Source organism: Oncorhynchus nerka, linkage group LG20 (genome assembly GCF_034236695.1).
Source record: "Oncorhynchus nerka isolate Pitt River linkage group LG20, Oner_Uvic_2.0, whole genome shotgun sequence".
NCBI classification, from domain to species: Eukaryota; Metazoa; Chordata; class Actinopteri; order Salmoniformes; family Salmonidae; genus Oncorhynchus; species Oncorhynchus nerka.
Window position 1 is genome coordinate 45,854,514 of NC_088415.1, and position 14,876 is coordinate 45,869,389.

General features: G+C 45.8%; 1 protein-coding gene across 5 annotated transcripts in view; it reads left to right on the forward strand.

Annotated features, from left to right (window-relative positions):
* The window catches only part of LOC115102614 (sterile alpha motif domain-containing protein 11-like), a 100,540-nt gene that overhangs the window by 77,673 nt on the left and 7,991 nt on the right, over positions 1-14,876 (forward strand). For all 5 annotated transcript variants that reach the window (XM_029622743.2, XM_029622742.2, XM_029622741.2 and 2 more), the window contains exons 8-10: positions 11,872-11,987; positions 12,529-12,607; positions 12,842-13,593. In XM_029622743.2, coding sequence (XP_029478603.1) covers positions 11,872-11,987; positions 12,529-12,607; positions 12,842-13,593 — 947 coding nt within the window. The remainder of the gene's footprint in view (positions 1-11,871; positions 11,988-12,528; positions 12,608-12,841; positions 13,594-14,876) is intronic.

Here is a 14,876-nt window from a genome sequence, read left to right on the forward strand (position 1 = left end):
GTATACACTTGTATCTGATGTTAGTATTTTACCGTACAGTCATTATACAGTGTTGTATACACTTGTATCTGATGTTAGTATTTCTGTACAGTCATTATACAGTGTTGTATACACTTGTATCTGATGTTAGTATTTTACCGTACAGTATACAGTGTTGTATACACTTGTATCTGATGTTAGTATTTTACCGTACAGTCATTATACAGTGTTCTATACACTTGTATCTGATGTTAGTATTCTACCGTACAGTCATTATACAGTGTTGTATACACTTGTATCTGATGTTAGTATTCTATCGTACAGTCATTATACAGTGTTGTATACACTTGTATCTGATGTTAGTATTTTACCGTACAGTCATTATACAGTGTTGTATACACTTGTATCTGATGTTAGTATTTTACCGTACAGTCATTATACAGTGTTGTATACACTTGTATCTGATGTTAGTATTTTACCGTACAGTCATTATACAGTGTTGTATACACTTGTATCTGATGTTAGTATTTTACCGTACAGTCATTATACAGTGTTGTATACACTTGTATCTGATGTTAGTATTTTACCGTACAGTCATTATACAGTGTTGTATACACTTGTATCTGATGTTAGTATTTTACCGTACAGTCATTATACAGTGTTGTATACACTTGTATCTGATGTTAGTATTTTACCGTACAGTATACAGTGTTTGTGTGTGTGTCTGCATGTACGTTTGTCTCTGTGAATACGGCTGAACTAGGGCCCCACCAAATCTCACATCTGCAACCATCTACCCTCCCTCTTACCATCTACCCTCTCCTGTCCCCTTTCCACCTCTCCTCCTCTCCTCCTCCTCTCCTCCTCTCCTCCTCTCCTCCTCTCCTCCTGGCGCTGGCCGCTGTGCCTCCCAAACAAAGCCAGGGCAGTGGGAGTGGGCAAGTAATTGCTTGTCGATTATTTATGTGGCACGGGGAGAGGCGGGCGATCGATAATGGGCCGGCGGGGCGGCAGCAGGCGGGTTGAGGGGAAGTGTGTGTGTTTGGGGGGGTGTGCGTGTGCGTCTTGTGCGCAGCGTGTGTGTGTGTGTGTGTGTGTGTGTGTATGTGTGTGTGTGTGTGTGTGTGTGTGTGTGTGTGTGTGTGTGTGTGTGTGTGTGTGTGTGTGTGTGTGTGTGTGTGTGTGTGTGTGTGTGTGTGTGTGTATGTGTGTGTGTGTGTGTGTGTGTGTGTGTGTGTGTGTGTGTGTGTGTGTGTGAAGCCCAGCAGTGCATGGAGCTGTGGTCAGTGAGCCGCGGGGGTTCTCCGCCTGCATAGGGAGTAATTAGCCACACAGGACGGGGGGATGTTAACTAGCCATGTGCACACTGCTCTACCTCCATACATCCATCCATTCATCCACCCTCAGCTCTCTCATCACTCCAACCCTCCACAAATCCTTCTCTCTTCCTTCCTCCCTCTCTATCTCTCTCTCTCTTCCGCCTTTCATTCAACCCTCTTCCTCCATCCATTACTCTCTCTTTCCTCCTTCTCTCTTACTCTCTGCCTCCCTCCCTCTCTCTCTCCCGCCATTCATTCAACCCTCTTCCTCCATCCATTACTCTCTTTCCTCCGTCTCTCTTCTCCTCCATTTCTCACAAACTCTTTCTCTCTTACTAAATTCTAAAGGAATTTTGAGTAAAGAAAATGAGGGTTAACGAAGAAAATGTTTTGGACTGCCCTTCCCTCACTTGGGCAGATCCCAGAGGTCACACAGTGTGTGTGTGTGTGTGTCCTGTTGGGGACCAGGTCACATTTTCTCATTGACAATGTTAAGGACAGGAGATGTGTGAGCTGCCCTTGCCCCTGATAAAACATTGCCCACCAGGGTCTAAGAGAGCTGGAGAGAGAGAGGAGAGGGAGGGGGAGGGGTGGAGAGAGAGGTGAGAGGGAGGGGAGAGGTGGAGAGAGAGAGAGGAGAGGGAGGAGGAGAGAGAGAGGAGAGGGGGAGAGGTGGAGAGAGAGAGGAGAGAGGGAGGAGAGGGAGGAGGAGAGGTGGAGGGGGAGAGGTGGAGAGAGAGAGGAGAGAGAGAGGAGAGGTGGAGAGAGAGAGGGGAGGGAGGGGAGAGGTGGAGAGAGAGAGGAGAGGGGGAGAGGTGGAGATGGAGGGGGAGAGGTGGAGAGAGAGGAGAGGGAAGGGGAGAGGTGGAGAGAGAGAGGAGAGGGAGGGGGAGAGGTGGAGAGAGAGAGGAGAGGGAGAGGTGGAGAGAGAGAGGGAGAGGGAGGGGGAGAGGTGGAGAGAGAGAGGAGGGGGAGAGGTGGAGAGAGAGGAGAGGGAGGGGGAGAGGTGGAGAGAGAGAGGAGAGAGAGGGGGAGAGGTGGAGAGAGAAAGCAGAGGGAGGGGAGAGGTGGAGAGTTGGCAAAATATAGAAGTGGAGAGAGAGAGAGAGAGAGAGAAAGAGAGAGAGAGGAGGGTGAGACGGAAGTCATCCCTCCAGGCAGCTCACCTTTCCATCGACCCCCCATCATTGATTATCTAAGGCCCATTAGGGCCTATTGTTAAAATTAATCATTAGGTGGGTCGATAGACTTAGAGCCTGGCTTTCCATTTGTCTGGCCTTAAATGGCAGATCATCCCAAATGGAACCCTATTCCCTATATAGTGGACTACATTTGACCAGGGCCCACTATGCACTATATAGGAAAAAAGTGCCATTTGGAACTAGCTATCTCCAAGGGAAATCCCACTGCTTGGCATGGGAGCCGAAACAGGAGAGACAGGGGTCTGCATAGGGAGAGGGACAGCAGAGAGAGAGATGGTGATACAGAAAGAGAGAGAGAGATGGTGATACAGACAGAGAGAGAGATGGTGATACAGAAAGAGAGAGATATGGTGATACAGACAGAGAGAGAGATGGTGATACAGAAAGAGAGAGAGAGATGTTGATACAGACAGAGAGAGAGATAGTGATACAGAAAGAGAGAGAGATGGTGATAGAGAAAGAGAGAGAGATGGTGATACAGAAAGAGAGAGAGATGGTGATAGAGAAAGAGAGAGAGATGGTGATACAGAAAGAGAGAGAGATGGTGATACAGAAAGAGATACAGATGGTGATACAGAAAGAGAGAGAGAGATGGTGATACAGAAGGAGATAGAGATGGTTATACATACAGAGAGAGATGTGGTGATACAGAAAAAGAGAGATATGGTGATACAGACAGAGAGAGAGATGGTGATACAGACAGAGAGAGAGAGATGGTGATACAGACAGAGAGAGAGAGATGGTGATACAGAATGAGAGAGAGATGGTGATACAGAAAGAGAGAGAGATGGTGATACAGAAAGAGAGAGATGGTGATACAGAAAGAGAGGGATATATGGTGATACAGAAAGAGAGAGAGAGATGGTGATACAGAAAGAGAGAGAGATGGTAATACAGAAAGAGAGAGATGGTGATACAGAAAGAGAGAGATATATGGTGATACCGAAAGAGAGAGAGATGGTGATACAGACAGAGAGAGATGGTGATACATAAAGAGAGAGAGAGATGGTGATACAGACAGAGAGAGAGATTGTGATACAGAAAGAGAGAGAGATGGTGATACAGAAAGAGAGAGAGATGGTGATACAGAAAGAGAGAGATGGTGATAGAGAAAGAGAGAGAGATGGTGATACAGACAGAGAGAGAGAGATGGTGATACAGAAAGAGAGAGAGATGGTGATACAGAAAGAGAGAGAGAGAGATGGTGATACAGACAGAGAGAGAGATGGTGATACAGAAAGAGAGAAAGATGGTGATACAGAAAGAGAGAGAGATGGTGATACAAACAGAGAGAGAGATGGTGATACAAGCAGAGAGAGAGATGGTGATACAGAAAGAGAGAGAGAGATAGTGATACAGAAAGAGAGAGAGAAGGTGATACAGAAAGAGAGAGAGATGGTGATACAGACAGAGAGAGAGATGGTGATAGAGACAGAGAGAGAGATGGTGATACAGAAAGAGAGAGAGATGGTGATACAGAAAGAGAGAGAGATGGTGATACAGAAAGAGAGAGAGATGGTGATACAGAAAGAGAGAGAGAGATGGTGATACAGACAGAGAGAGAGATGGTGATACAGAAAGAGAGAGAGATGGTGATACAGAAAGAGAGAGAGATGGTGATACAGAAAGAGAGAGAGATGGTGATACAGACAGAGAGAGAGAGATGGTGATACAGACAGAGAGAGAGATGGTGATACAGAAAGAGAGAGAGATGGTGATACAGACAGAGAGAGAGATGGTGATACAGAAAGAGAGAGAGATGGTGATACAGAAAGAGAGAGAGATGGTGATACAGACAGAGAGAGAGATGGTGATACAGACAGAGAGAGAGATGGTGATAGAGACAGAGAGAGAGATGGTGATACCAGCAGAGAGAGAGATGGTGATACAGACAGAGAGAGAGAGATGGTGATACAGAAAGAGAGAGAGAGATGGTGATACAGAAAGAGAGAGAGATGGTGATACAGACAGAGAGCGAGATGGTGATACAGAAAGAGAGAGAGATGGTGATACAGAAAGAGAGAGAGATGGTGATACAGACAGAGAGAGAGATGGTGATACAGAAAGAGAGAGAGATGGTGATACAGAAAGAGAGAGAGATGGTGATACAGACAGAGAGCGAGATGGTGATACATAAAGATAGAGAGATGGTGATACAGAAAGAGAGAGAGAGTTGGTGATACAGACAGAGAGATAGAGAGATGGTGATACAGAAAGAGAGAGAGATGGGGATACAGAAAGAGAGAGATGGTGATACAGAAAGAGAGAGAGAGATGGTGATACAGACAGAGAGATAGAGAGATGGTGATACAGACAGAGAGAGAGATGGTGATACAGAAAGAGAGAGATGGTGATACAGAAAGATAGAGAGATGGTGATACAGAAAGAGAGAGATGGTGATACAGAAAGAGAGAGACATGGTGATACAGAAAGAGAGAGAGATGGTGATACAGACAGAGAGAGAGATGGTGATACAGACAGAGAGAGAGATGGTGATACAGAAAGAGAGAGAGATGGTGATACAGACAGAGAGAGATGGTGATACAGAAAGAGAGAGAGATGGTGATACAGAAAGAGAGAGAGATGGTGATACAGACAGAGAGCGAGATGGTGATACATAAAGAGAGAGAGATGGTGATACAGAAAGAGAGAGAGATATGGTGATACAGACAGAGAGATAGAGAGATGGTGATACAGAAAGAGAGAGAGATGGGGATACAGAAAGAGAGAGAGATGGTGATACAGAAAGAGAGAGAGAGATGGTGATACAGACAGAGAGAGAGAGATGGTGATACAGACAGAGAGAGAGATGGTGATACAGAAAGAGAGAGATGGTGATACAGAAAGAGAGAGAGAGATGGTGATACAGACAGAGAGGTAGAGAGATGGTGATACAGAAAGAGAGAGAGATGGTGATACAGAAAGAGAGAGAGATGGTGATACAGAAAGAGAGAGATGGTGATAGAGACAGAGAGAGAGATGGTGATACAGACAGAGAGAGAGATTGTGATACAGAAAGAGAGAGAGATGGTGATACAGAAAGAGAGAGAGATGGTGATACAGAAAGAGAGAGAGATGGTGATACAGAAAGAGAGAGAGATTGTGATACAGAAAGAGAGAGATGGTGATACAGAAGAGGAGAGAGATGGAGGAAAAGAAAAGAGCTGTGAGTTTGAGGATGATGCAGGGGAAAAGAGAAAAGGAGATAGGGATAGAGAGGAGAGAGAAAGAGGAAGAGAGAGAGTTAGAGAAGGAGAAGAAAGAGAAAGATAGGGAGAGAGAGTGAGATAGTGAGAGAAAGAGAGAGAGGAGCAGCATGAGAAAGGAGTGAGAGTGAGTGAGGAGTGAGATAGAAGCAGGAAGAGAAACAGAGAGAGAGGGAGCCTCATCCATTTTAATGAGCTTCCTGTGTAAATGTGTTCCTGTCGAGTGAGAGCTGAAGGCGGCCACACGGTGCTCCTAATCCCCCACACCCCGTCATTAAGGGCAGCCTTGTCTCACACACACACACACACACACACACACACACACACACACACACACACACACACACACACACACACACACACACACACACACACACACACACACACATGCAAACGCACACACACACACACATACTTACTATTAAACACACTAATATGCGCACGGGCACACACACGTACCCACACACACACAAACATGCGCAATGCGCGTACACACACACGTGCGCATCTACACACACACATACACACACACACTGCCCCGCTGTGGGAAGGGGCCGCTGTCGCCACTCTGACAGGTCGTCACACATGAGTGAATTTCCCAGGAGCCCATGGCCTCTCTGCAGGCGTGAAGAGAGAGAGAGAGAGAGAGAGAGAGAGAGAGAGAGAGAGAGAAAAAAAGAGAGAAAAAAAAGAGAGAGAGACAGACAGACAGACAGAGAGAGAGAAAGAGAGAGAGAGACAGATAGAGAGAGAGAGAGATTGAAGAGTGAGAGAGTGATTGAAGAGAGAGAGAGAGAGAGAGAGAGAGAGAGAGAGACACAGAGAGAGAGATTGAAGAGAGAGAGAGTGATTGAAGAGAGAGAGAGAGAGAGAGAGAGACACAGAGAGAGACACAGAGAGAGAGATTGAAGAGAGAGAGAGTGATTGAAGAGAGAGAGAAAGAGAGAGAGAGACAGATAGAGAGAGAGAGAGATTGAAGAGTGAGAGAGTGATTGAAGAGAGAGAGAGAGAGAGAGAGAGACACAGAGAGAGACACAGAGAGAGAGATTGAAGAGAGAGAGAGTGATTGAAGAGAGAGAGAAAGAGAGAGAGAGACAGATAGAGAGAGAGAGATTGAAGAGTGAGAGAGTGATTGAAGAGAGAGAGAGAGAGAGAGAGAGACAGAGAGAGAGACACAGAGAGAGAGATTGAAGAGAGAGAGAGTGATTGAAGAGAGAGGGAGAGAGATTGAAGATTGCTAAAATGTAATATGGTGTTCTGTGAATGTGAAAGTGTTTGGAGGATGCTATATTACTGTGTTGTTAGATTCTTGTAAAAAATATTTAAAGTGTTGACAGTATTATATATTGTTGATAAAATACTGAAAATATATTTATGGTTAAAACCTGACTGTACAACATTAGGACAACAGAATGACCAGGTGAAAGCTATGATCCCTTATTAATGTCACTTGTTAAATTCTCTTCAATCAGCGTAGCTAAAGGTTACAGAAGGATTTTTAAACCTTGAGACAATTGAGACATGGATTGTGTATGTGTGCCATTCAGAGGGTGAATGGGCAAGACAATGATTCAAGCCTTTGAACAGGTTATGGAAGTAGGTGCCAGGCGCACCGGTTTGAGTGTGTCAAGAACTGCAATGCTGCTGGGTTTTTCACACTCAACAGTTTCCTGTGTGTATCAAGAATGGTCCACCACCCAAATGACATCCAGCCAACTTCACACAACTGTGGGAAGCATTGGAGCCAACTTGGGCCAGCATCCCTGTGGAAAGCTTTCGACACTTTGAAGAGTCCATGTCCTGACGAATTAAGGCTGTTCTGAGGGCAAAAGGGGGGTGCAACTCAATACTAGGAAAGGTGTTCCTAATGTGTTGTGCATGCGAGTGTGAAACAATAACCTACACACACAGGCAGACATGCACGCACACAAGCATGTGCACATGCACACACCACACACACAGGGCCCATGCCAGGAGCACACCGGTTAATAGCTGCCTCCTTCTCCCGAAATTGCTTCCTATAAAAGGAGAGAGAGCACGTCTGGCTCCCTCTCTCTCTCACCTCCCAACCCTTCTCCCTCCGTCTCTCCCTTGCGCCCCCCATGATTAGGCCTAATTATGGTGCAGCGGACGCCTAACGGCCTCAGTCATGCAGCTTTAATTGACCGTTATTCATCTCCGGCTGGCGCTGACGCTAGGCTAGGCGGCGCGGGGGAGGGGAGGGGGTGGAATGAATGGGGGTTTGGCATGCAGGGGTCCTAGCCTAGCGTAGCTGTACGTGGCCCAGGCTAATTGCTAGCCCCGAGGGATTAGGCCAGGTGATTACACACTGGGCGGTGTAATTACATAAGCAGCGGCGGGCCCAGGCTAGCGGGCCCCGGGGTCACGCGGCCCCGGCCCTTCCCCAAGATTAATTGGAGCTGCCATCGGAGTGCGAGGCTCCGCCAGAGAGAGCGGTTATACGATTAGCATTAACATTTCAGCGGTGGGCCGGCGATCGATGTATGTCTCCCCCCCTTGCTGTTGGCTCGGTGAGTGTACCCCCCTTGCTGTTCCTCTTGCTCTCTTTCTCCCTCTCTCCCTTTCTCACTCTCTCCGCTGTATGTGTATGGGCAGAGACATGCAGGCGCTAGTTGATTTTCAACACAACCATTCAAAAACAATAGCTGTCGTCCCATTCAAGTGTGGGTATTTTTTCGGTTGTATTCACCACCATGATGTGTACTACATATCAGTCACATCTCCAAAGCAGCAAACTGATGATATTTGGCACGATTGCACACGATTGAGTTTGTGCGTGTGCCTGTGTGTCATTGTGTGTGTGAGTGTGCAGGAAAGGCCAAATGGTTTTGCCGGGAGACACATAAACCAAATCAACAGATCACCACACACCACCAGTACCCTGTGACACTTCCACATTCTCCCTGAAACACACCAAGCTGAAAAACATATTCTTATTTCTCCCCTCTACCTCCTCCATCCACCAACCCCTCTTTTCCTCCTACCTCAAATTCCCCTGTTTCCCCTGTTCATTTGGGACAAGAGACAGACCAGGGAGTGAAAGAAAGAGAAGGAGAGAGAGGTACAGAAAGAAAGAAAGAGCGAGAGGAGCTTTTCTTTGCTCAGAAAGATGACAAAAGGAGAGGCACATAATAGAGAGGCCTTTTTCATAAATAGGGTTTGCAGGACACGGCCGCCTTTTCACTGGCTCAATACGGCCCGGAGACGGAGAGAGGGAGACGGGGCGGGATAAAAGGAGAGAAGAGAGGAGGATGAGTGTTAATTAGAAGGTCCTTCAGCCCGTGGCCCCAGTCGAGACGCGGGGGCCGCCCCCAGCTGTCGAAGCATGACACACTCCTATTGTGTATTCAGCCCTCATTATGTAATTGTGTGTGTGGGTGTTGGTGTGTGTGTGGGTGTTGGTGTGTGTGTGTTGTGTGTGTGTGTGTGTGTGTGTGTGTGTGTGTGTTTGTGTGTGTGTGTGTGTGTGTGTGTGTGTGTGTGTGTGTGTGTGTGTGTGTGTGTGTGTGTGTGTGTGTGTGTGTGTGTGTGCGTGCGGTTGAGTAGGAGGGGAACTGAGGGAGACTAAAGCTCAGGGTACAAACATGGCCAGCGGCGGTCTTTGCGCCGTGGCAAGACTGACGAGGGGGCTATGGCGACACGGGAGCCTCCTGTGGCTGTAGTTATAAATAAACTGGGAGGAGAGCATGTAGCTAGTCAGGGCTCAGTTACCAAAATACACTACAAAACCTGTTCCTGGAGACCCACTATAGATACAGGCTTTCACCTCAAACCATCATACTCACTGCTAAACACTCTATAGTACCATTACGAAACCAACAGGACGGGGATTAAGTCTACTCCCCCTAAGTCTAGCGGTTCTAGGTCTCACTAACTGTTCCATACCCTGTCAATGTATGCATTTAATGTTCGAGTAAGAGCTGAATATTACAGTGAAAAGATCTGTTTGAGGGTCCATGCCAGTTATGATCCCATTTGTTTCATTGTTTGAGTGTAGCTTGAACTGTTTATGTATATTGGTTCAACACTAGAACTCTCATAGGCCAACGGCCACTGACCTTTGACATTGCTCAGTTGTCAGAATCTTTTCATCGCAAACAAAAGTATTTTACCTGTTTACCATTTTTCCCCCCACACACTACCTTAAAGGCCCAGTGATTCTCTTATGTTTTATATATATATTTCCACACTATGAGGTTAAAATAATACTGTGAAATTTAGAAAATTATGATAATGCCCTTTTTAAGTGTAAAGCTGTTTGAAAAGACAGCCTGAAATTTCTGCCTGTTTTGATGGGATAGAGTTTTGGCCTGCCTGGTGACATCATCAATTAGTCAATAGAGCAATAAGGAAGAGAGTTCCAAACATCTCTGCCAATAACAGCTATTTTTCAGTTTTCCCCTCCCCACTCAGACCACTCCCAGACAGTCCCAGCAAAATTCTTGCTTGAGAAATTGCTCTTTGCTAAGAACTTATTTTAGTTTTTTTTTTACCTTTTTAATTGAAAACAATCAGAGTAAGGTACTTAATTGTTACCCAGAAACGATTTGATATTGAGATAAAAACAGCTGCATTGAACCTTTAAGGGGCCAAGACAAATGCTCTGTAATGTGTCCCTCCCCTCACTGATTTAATGAATGGCGTAAACGGATGATTGGGTGAAACTGATCATTTTTACTCGTTACTTCACAATTGAATTTGAACAAACTGAATGATGAGGATGAGGAAGAGGGTGATTCAATTTGAATGATAAGGAGGGTGAAGACGGCGATTGAATTCAGAACAATAGTGTAATGATGATGAAGAACTGGCCATTGTGGGCAGTCGAATTCTTTTATTATGAAAAGCTGGAAAGGATATGTAATCTCCCCTCGGCGACACGGAGTCAAACGCATAACGTGTCTTGTTCACAATGGCACGTTGAACCAAATGAATGAGACGCCGACAGCATTGCAGATATTGACGTTGACTTCGAGCATGAGATGCTTGAGCCTCACCTAGGAAAAAACAGAACAAGTCTAACTGAGAAAAGCATCCTTCTCACAGCTCACACATTGGAGAGAAAAGAATAAACATTGCCAGGTCGGCAGGTGCACACGGAACAAGGCCCATGAAAACTGTGTGCAGCGCAACCAAATTGTCTTTGGATCTTGCCCGCAAAAAGCACAGAAGCTATGTGCTGACTGGGAAATAGGGAGCATTAATAGAGAAGAGAACACCAGATTGATTCATGCGAAAATGCATGGGTAAGGGCACAGTACAGGGTCCAATACAATCAATAAATGACTCTTGTTTTCATATATTTTCATGGATATATTTCCCCAAATATTTCTTTCTGTAATTAATTCTTAAAAATTTTTTATGCAATATTTATTATTGCCTGGCTACCCATCCACATCGCTCCGGCCAAGTGATGTCTCTCCTCCACAATGAGTTTGGATTTGCCTCCCTCCCCAGCAATTTCTAGAATACAAACACATTCTGACCGTTCTAATTGGTGCCGGAAACAGATGGTTTGGGCCAGAGCCGGCCTACATGATGACATTATCAACTTTGATACTCTGATTGGTTAGTTTTGTTAGAGACGATCCAATCGCTGAGGAATTTGTTTTGTACAACGTGACTCATTTTGAATTCACACAAACAACTTCTAGGATGGAAGTTTTAAAATGAATGTATATAGCGATCGATTGAGCTGTGAGTTGTCAGGCAATATTTATTAAGCTTGGCGCTAGTGTTTACAGCAAATCATTTGACCGTATTACATACTATAACTCTATGTCTAATTGAATCTACAAATAAAATTGATCATATGTATTACATTGTTGCATTTTTATTGTAAGGAAAACAAAAATATGCTATGTGTTGCACTAGGCCTTTGTAGAATAACACTGCACATGCATTTTATGCACATCAAAATATACAATTATTTAAAATAAACAAAATAGTGTTAAGATATGACTACATTCAATCAATAAAAATGTGTTTTATGTTCTTTATTTAGGTTGATAAAAACAAAGTAGATTCATCTGATGCGTATTTTAAAGTGGGCCCCCTACAGCGGTCTCTAGCGGGTACTTGGGCTGAAAGGGCTAGCGGTTCTAGTGCTACATGTGGCGTGTTTTTGTTTGTGTGTGTCCACAGGGAGATGTCCCATCCCCCACCTTTGCTGTCCCCCCAGAACGCTCCTCACATCGCGTTGGGACCCCACCTGCGGCCACCCTTCCTGGGCATGCCCTCTGCCTTGTGCCAGGCCCCAAGTAAGTCGGATGCTAATGCTAGCAGGCTAACTACAGAAATGAATATAGGTCCTACACTTACAGTATTAATGGTGAGTTAGGGTTGGATTCAAGGTCATTTACGATTGACTGGACATATACAACGTTTGCCGTGAATGCAGTCTCCACGAATGAGGGAACATTGCCTTGCAATTTCAACCGAGCTATAACACGGGGCTTCCGCAAGACTTCTGCAATACAGATTGAATCCAACCCTTAGATGCTAATACTAACAAGAAAGATTGGCCTATGGTAGACACTTCAAACAGCATTAGCTGTATTCACACTCAAATTTGTAAATGGGAAAATGTTCAATGAAATTCATGTCTTTTGTGCTTTTTGACTGTCTTGATAGAGACTTTTATCATCTAAGGAATGTATTTGTACCTGATACTTTGTGAGGCATTGGTATTTAACAGGGGGTCTATCTCATTGTATTTTAAAACCCCATTTGTAGTGTATGTCAGACATCTCTTAATGAGTGTGTGTGCTCATCACTGTGTTGTTTATGCATTTCCCTCAGGCTATGGTTTTCTCCAGCCTGCCCAAGCTGAGATGTTTGCCCGGCAACAGGAGATGCTTCGGAAGCAGAACCTTGCCAGGTTTGTCATTGTCTTCTTGTGCTGTGTGTGTGTGTGTGTGTGTGTGTGTGTGTGTGTGTGTGTGTGTGTGTGTGTGTGTGTGTGTGTGTGTGTGTGTGTGTGTGTGTGTGTGTGTGTGTGTGTGTGTGTATGATGTCAAGGCTGTAGCTTAATGTGTGTGTCTATGTACTAAAATTAGGTTTAGTATGTGTGATAACATTGTCTCTAACCTCTCTCCTCTATGTCCGGTCCCAGGTTGGAGATGTCAGCAGAGTTGCTCAGACACAAGGAGCTGGAGAGTCTTCACAGGCAGCAGCGTGTGCTGGGGAGCTCCGACCCCCTGGGCTTAGCCCATGGCCTCCCCCTGGACCACCCTGCCCTGCGCAGCCTTCACCACCTGCCCGAGGGACACCCCCTCCACGAGGAACTCAGTCGACGCCAAAACGCCATGCTGGTGCTCCGACACACCAACAGCCCCCTGCTCTCTCTCAACCACCAGGGGCCCTCAGGGGCCACAATGCCCAAAGACACCCAGGGACAAAGCTGCGGGGCTCGGGGTGGATTAAGGAAGGGGGCCTCCAGGAAAGGCCCCCAGCAGCCCAGAGGGGGAGAGCACCAAGAAAGGGAATGCCGAGGGAGGGAGGGAGACGCGGATGGTCACGATGATGAGATGAAGGACTCGGACAGCGAGACGGAGATGGGGGAGGATAGGCACAAGGGCTCGGATGGCAAGGGGCATGGGCTTCACAGGGACAGGGGGAAAGAGAGCGGCAGGAAGGGGGGGTGTGACGGTGCCAAGGAGGCGGGCGAGGGCGAAGGTCGGCTCAGTGCCCCCTGTAGTTCGGCGGACGCAGAATCACCACCTAGCCACCACCTCTTCACCCCAGGGCTGAGTAAGAGCGATGTTAAGTACCACTTTCCACCTGGCGCCATGCCCCCTCTGCAAGGGCTCCACGACCAGTCTCTGCCCTTTGGATTCCCATATACCAGCCCCTACTTCCACACCGGTGAGTAATACACACACACCAACCAACAGCATCACACTTAAATGTCACTCCGACTGAAACCTGTGAATGCTATTTGGCTAGCCATGCAACCAGCCAATATTAATGGGCATTAGCATGCTAGCTAAAAACAACTGCAGAAGTGATATGCAACGATAACAGCTACAGTTGAAGTCGGAAGTTTACATACAATTAGGTTGGAGTCATTAAAACAAATTTTTCAACCACTCCACAAATGTCTTGTTAACAAACTATAAACTATAAAGTCATTTTTCCAACAATTGTTTACAGACAGATTATTTCACTGTATCACAATTCCAGTGGGTCAGAGGTTTACATACAATAAGTTGACTGTGCCTTTAAACAGCTTGGAAAATTCCAGAAAATGATGTCATGGCTTTAGAAGCTTCTGATAGGCTAATTGACATTGTTTGTGTCAATTGGAGGTGTACCTGTGGATGTATTTCAAGGCCTACCTTCAAACTCAGTGCCTCTTTGGTTGGCATCATGGGAAAATCATAAGAAATCAGCCAAGACCTCAGAAAATAAATTGTAGACCTCCACAAGTCTGGTTCATCCTTGGAAGCAATTTCCAAATGCCTGAAGGTTCCACGTTCATCTGTACAAACAATAGTACGCAAGTATAAACACCATGGGACCACACAACCTTCATAGAGCTCTGTCTCCTAGAGATGAATGTACTTTTGTGTGAAAAGTGCAAATCAATCCCAGAACGAAAGCAAAGGGCCTTGTGAAGATACTGGCGGAAACGGGTTCAAAGGTGTCTATATCCACAGTAAAACAAGTCCTATATCGACATAACCTGAAAGGCCTCTCAGCAAGGAAGAAACCACTGCTCCAAAACTGCCATAAAAAAACAGACTACGGTTTGCAACTGCACATGGGGACAAAGATCGTACGTTTTGGAGAAATGTCCTCTGGTCTGATGAAACAAAAATAGATCTGCTCGGCCATAATGACCATCATTATGTTTGGAGGAAAAAGGGGGAGGCTGGCAAGCCAAAGACACCATCCCAACCCTGAAGCACGGGGTGGTAGCATCATGTTGTGGGGGTGCTGTGCTGCAGGAGGGACTGGTGTACTTCACAAAATAGATGGCATCATGAGGATGGAAAATTATGTGGATATATTGAAGAAACATCTCAAGACATTAGTCAGGATGTTAAAGCTTGGTCACAAATGGGTCTTCCAAATGGACAATGACCCCAAGCATACTTCCAAAGTTGTGGTAAAATGGCTTAAGGACAACAAGTCAAGGTATTGGA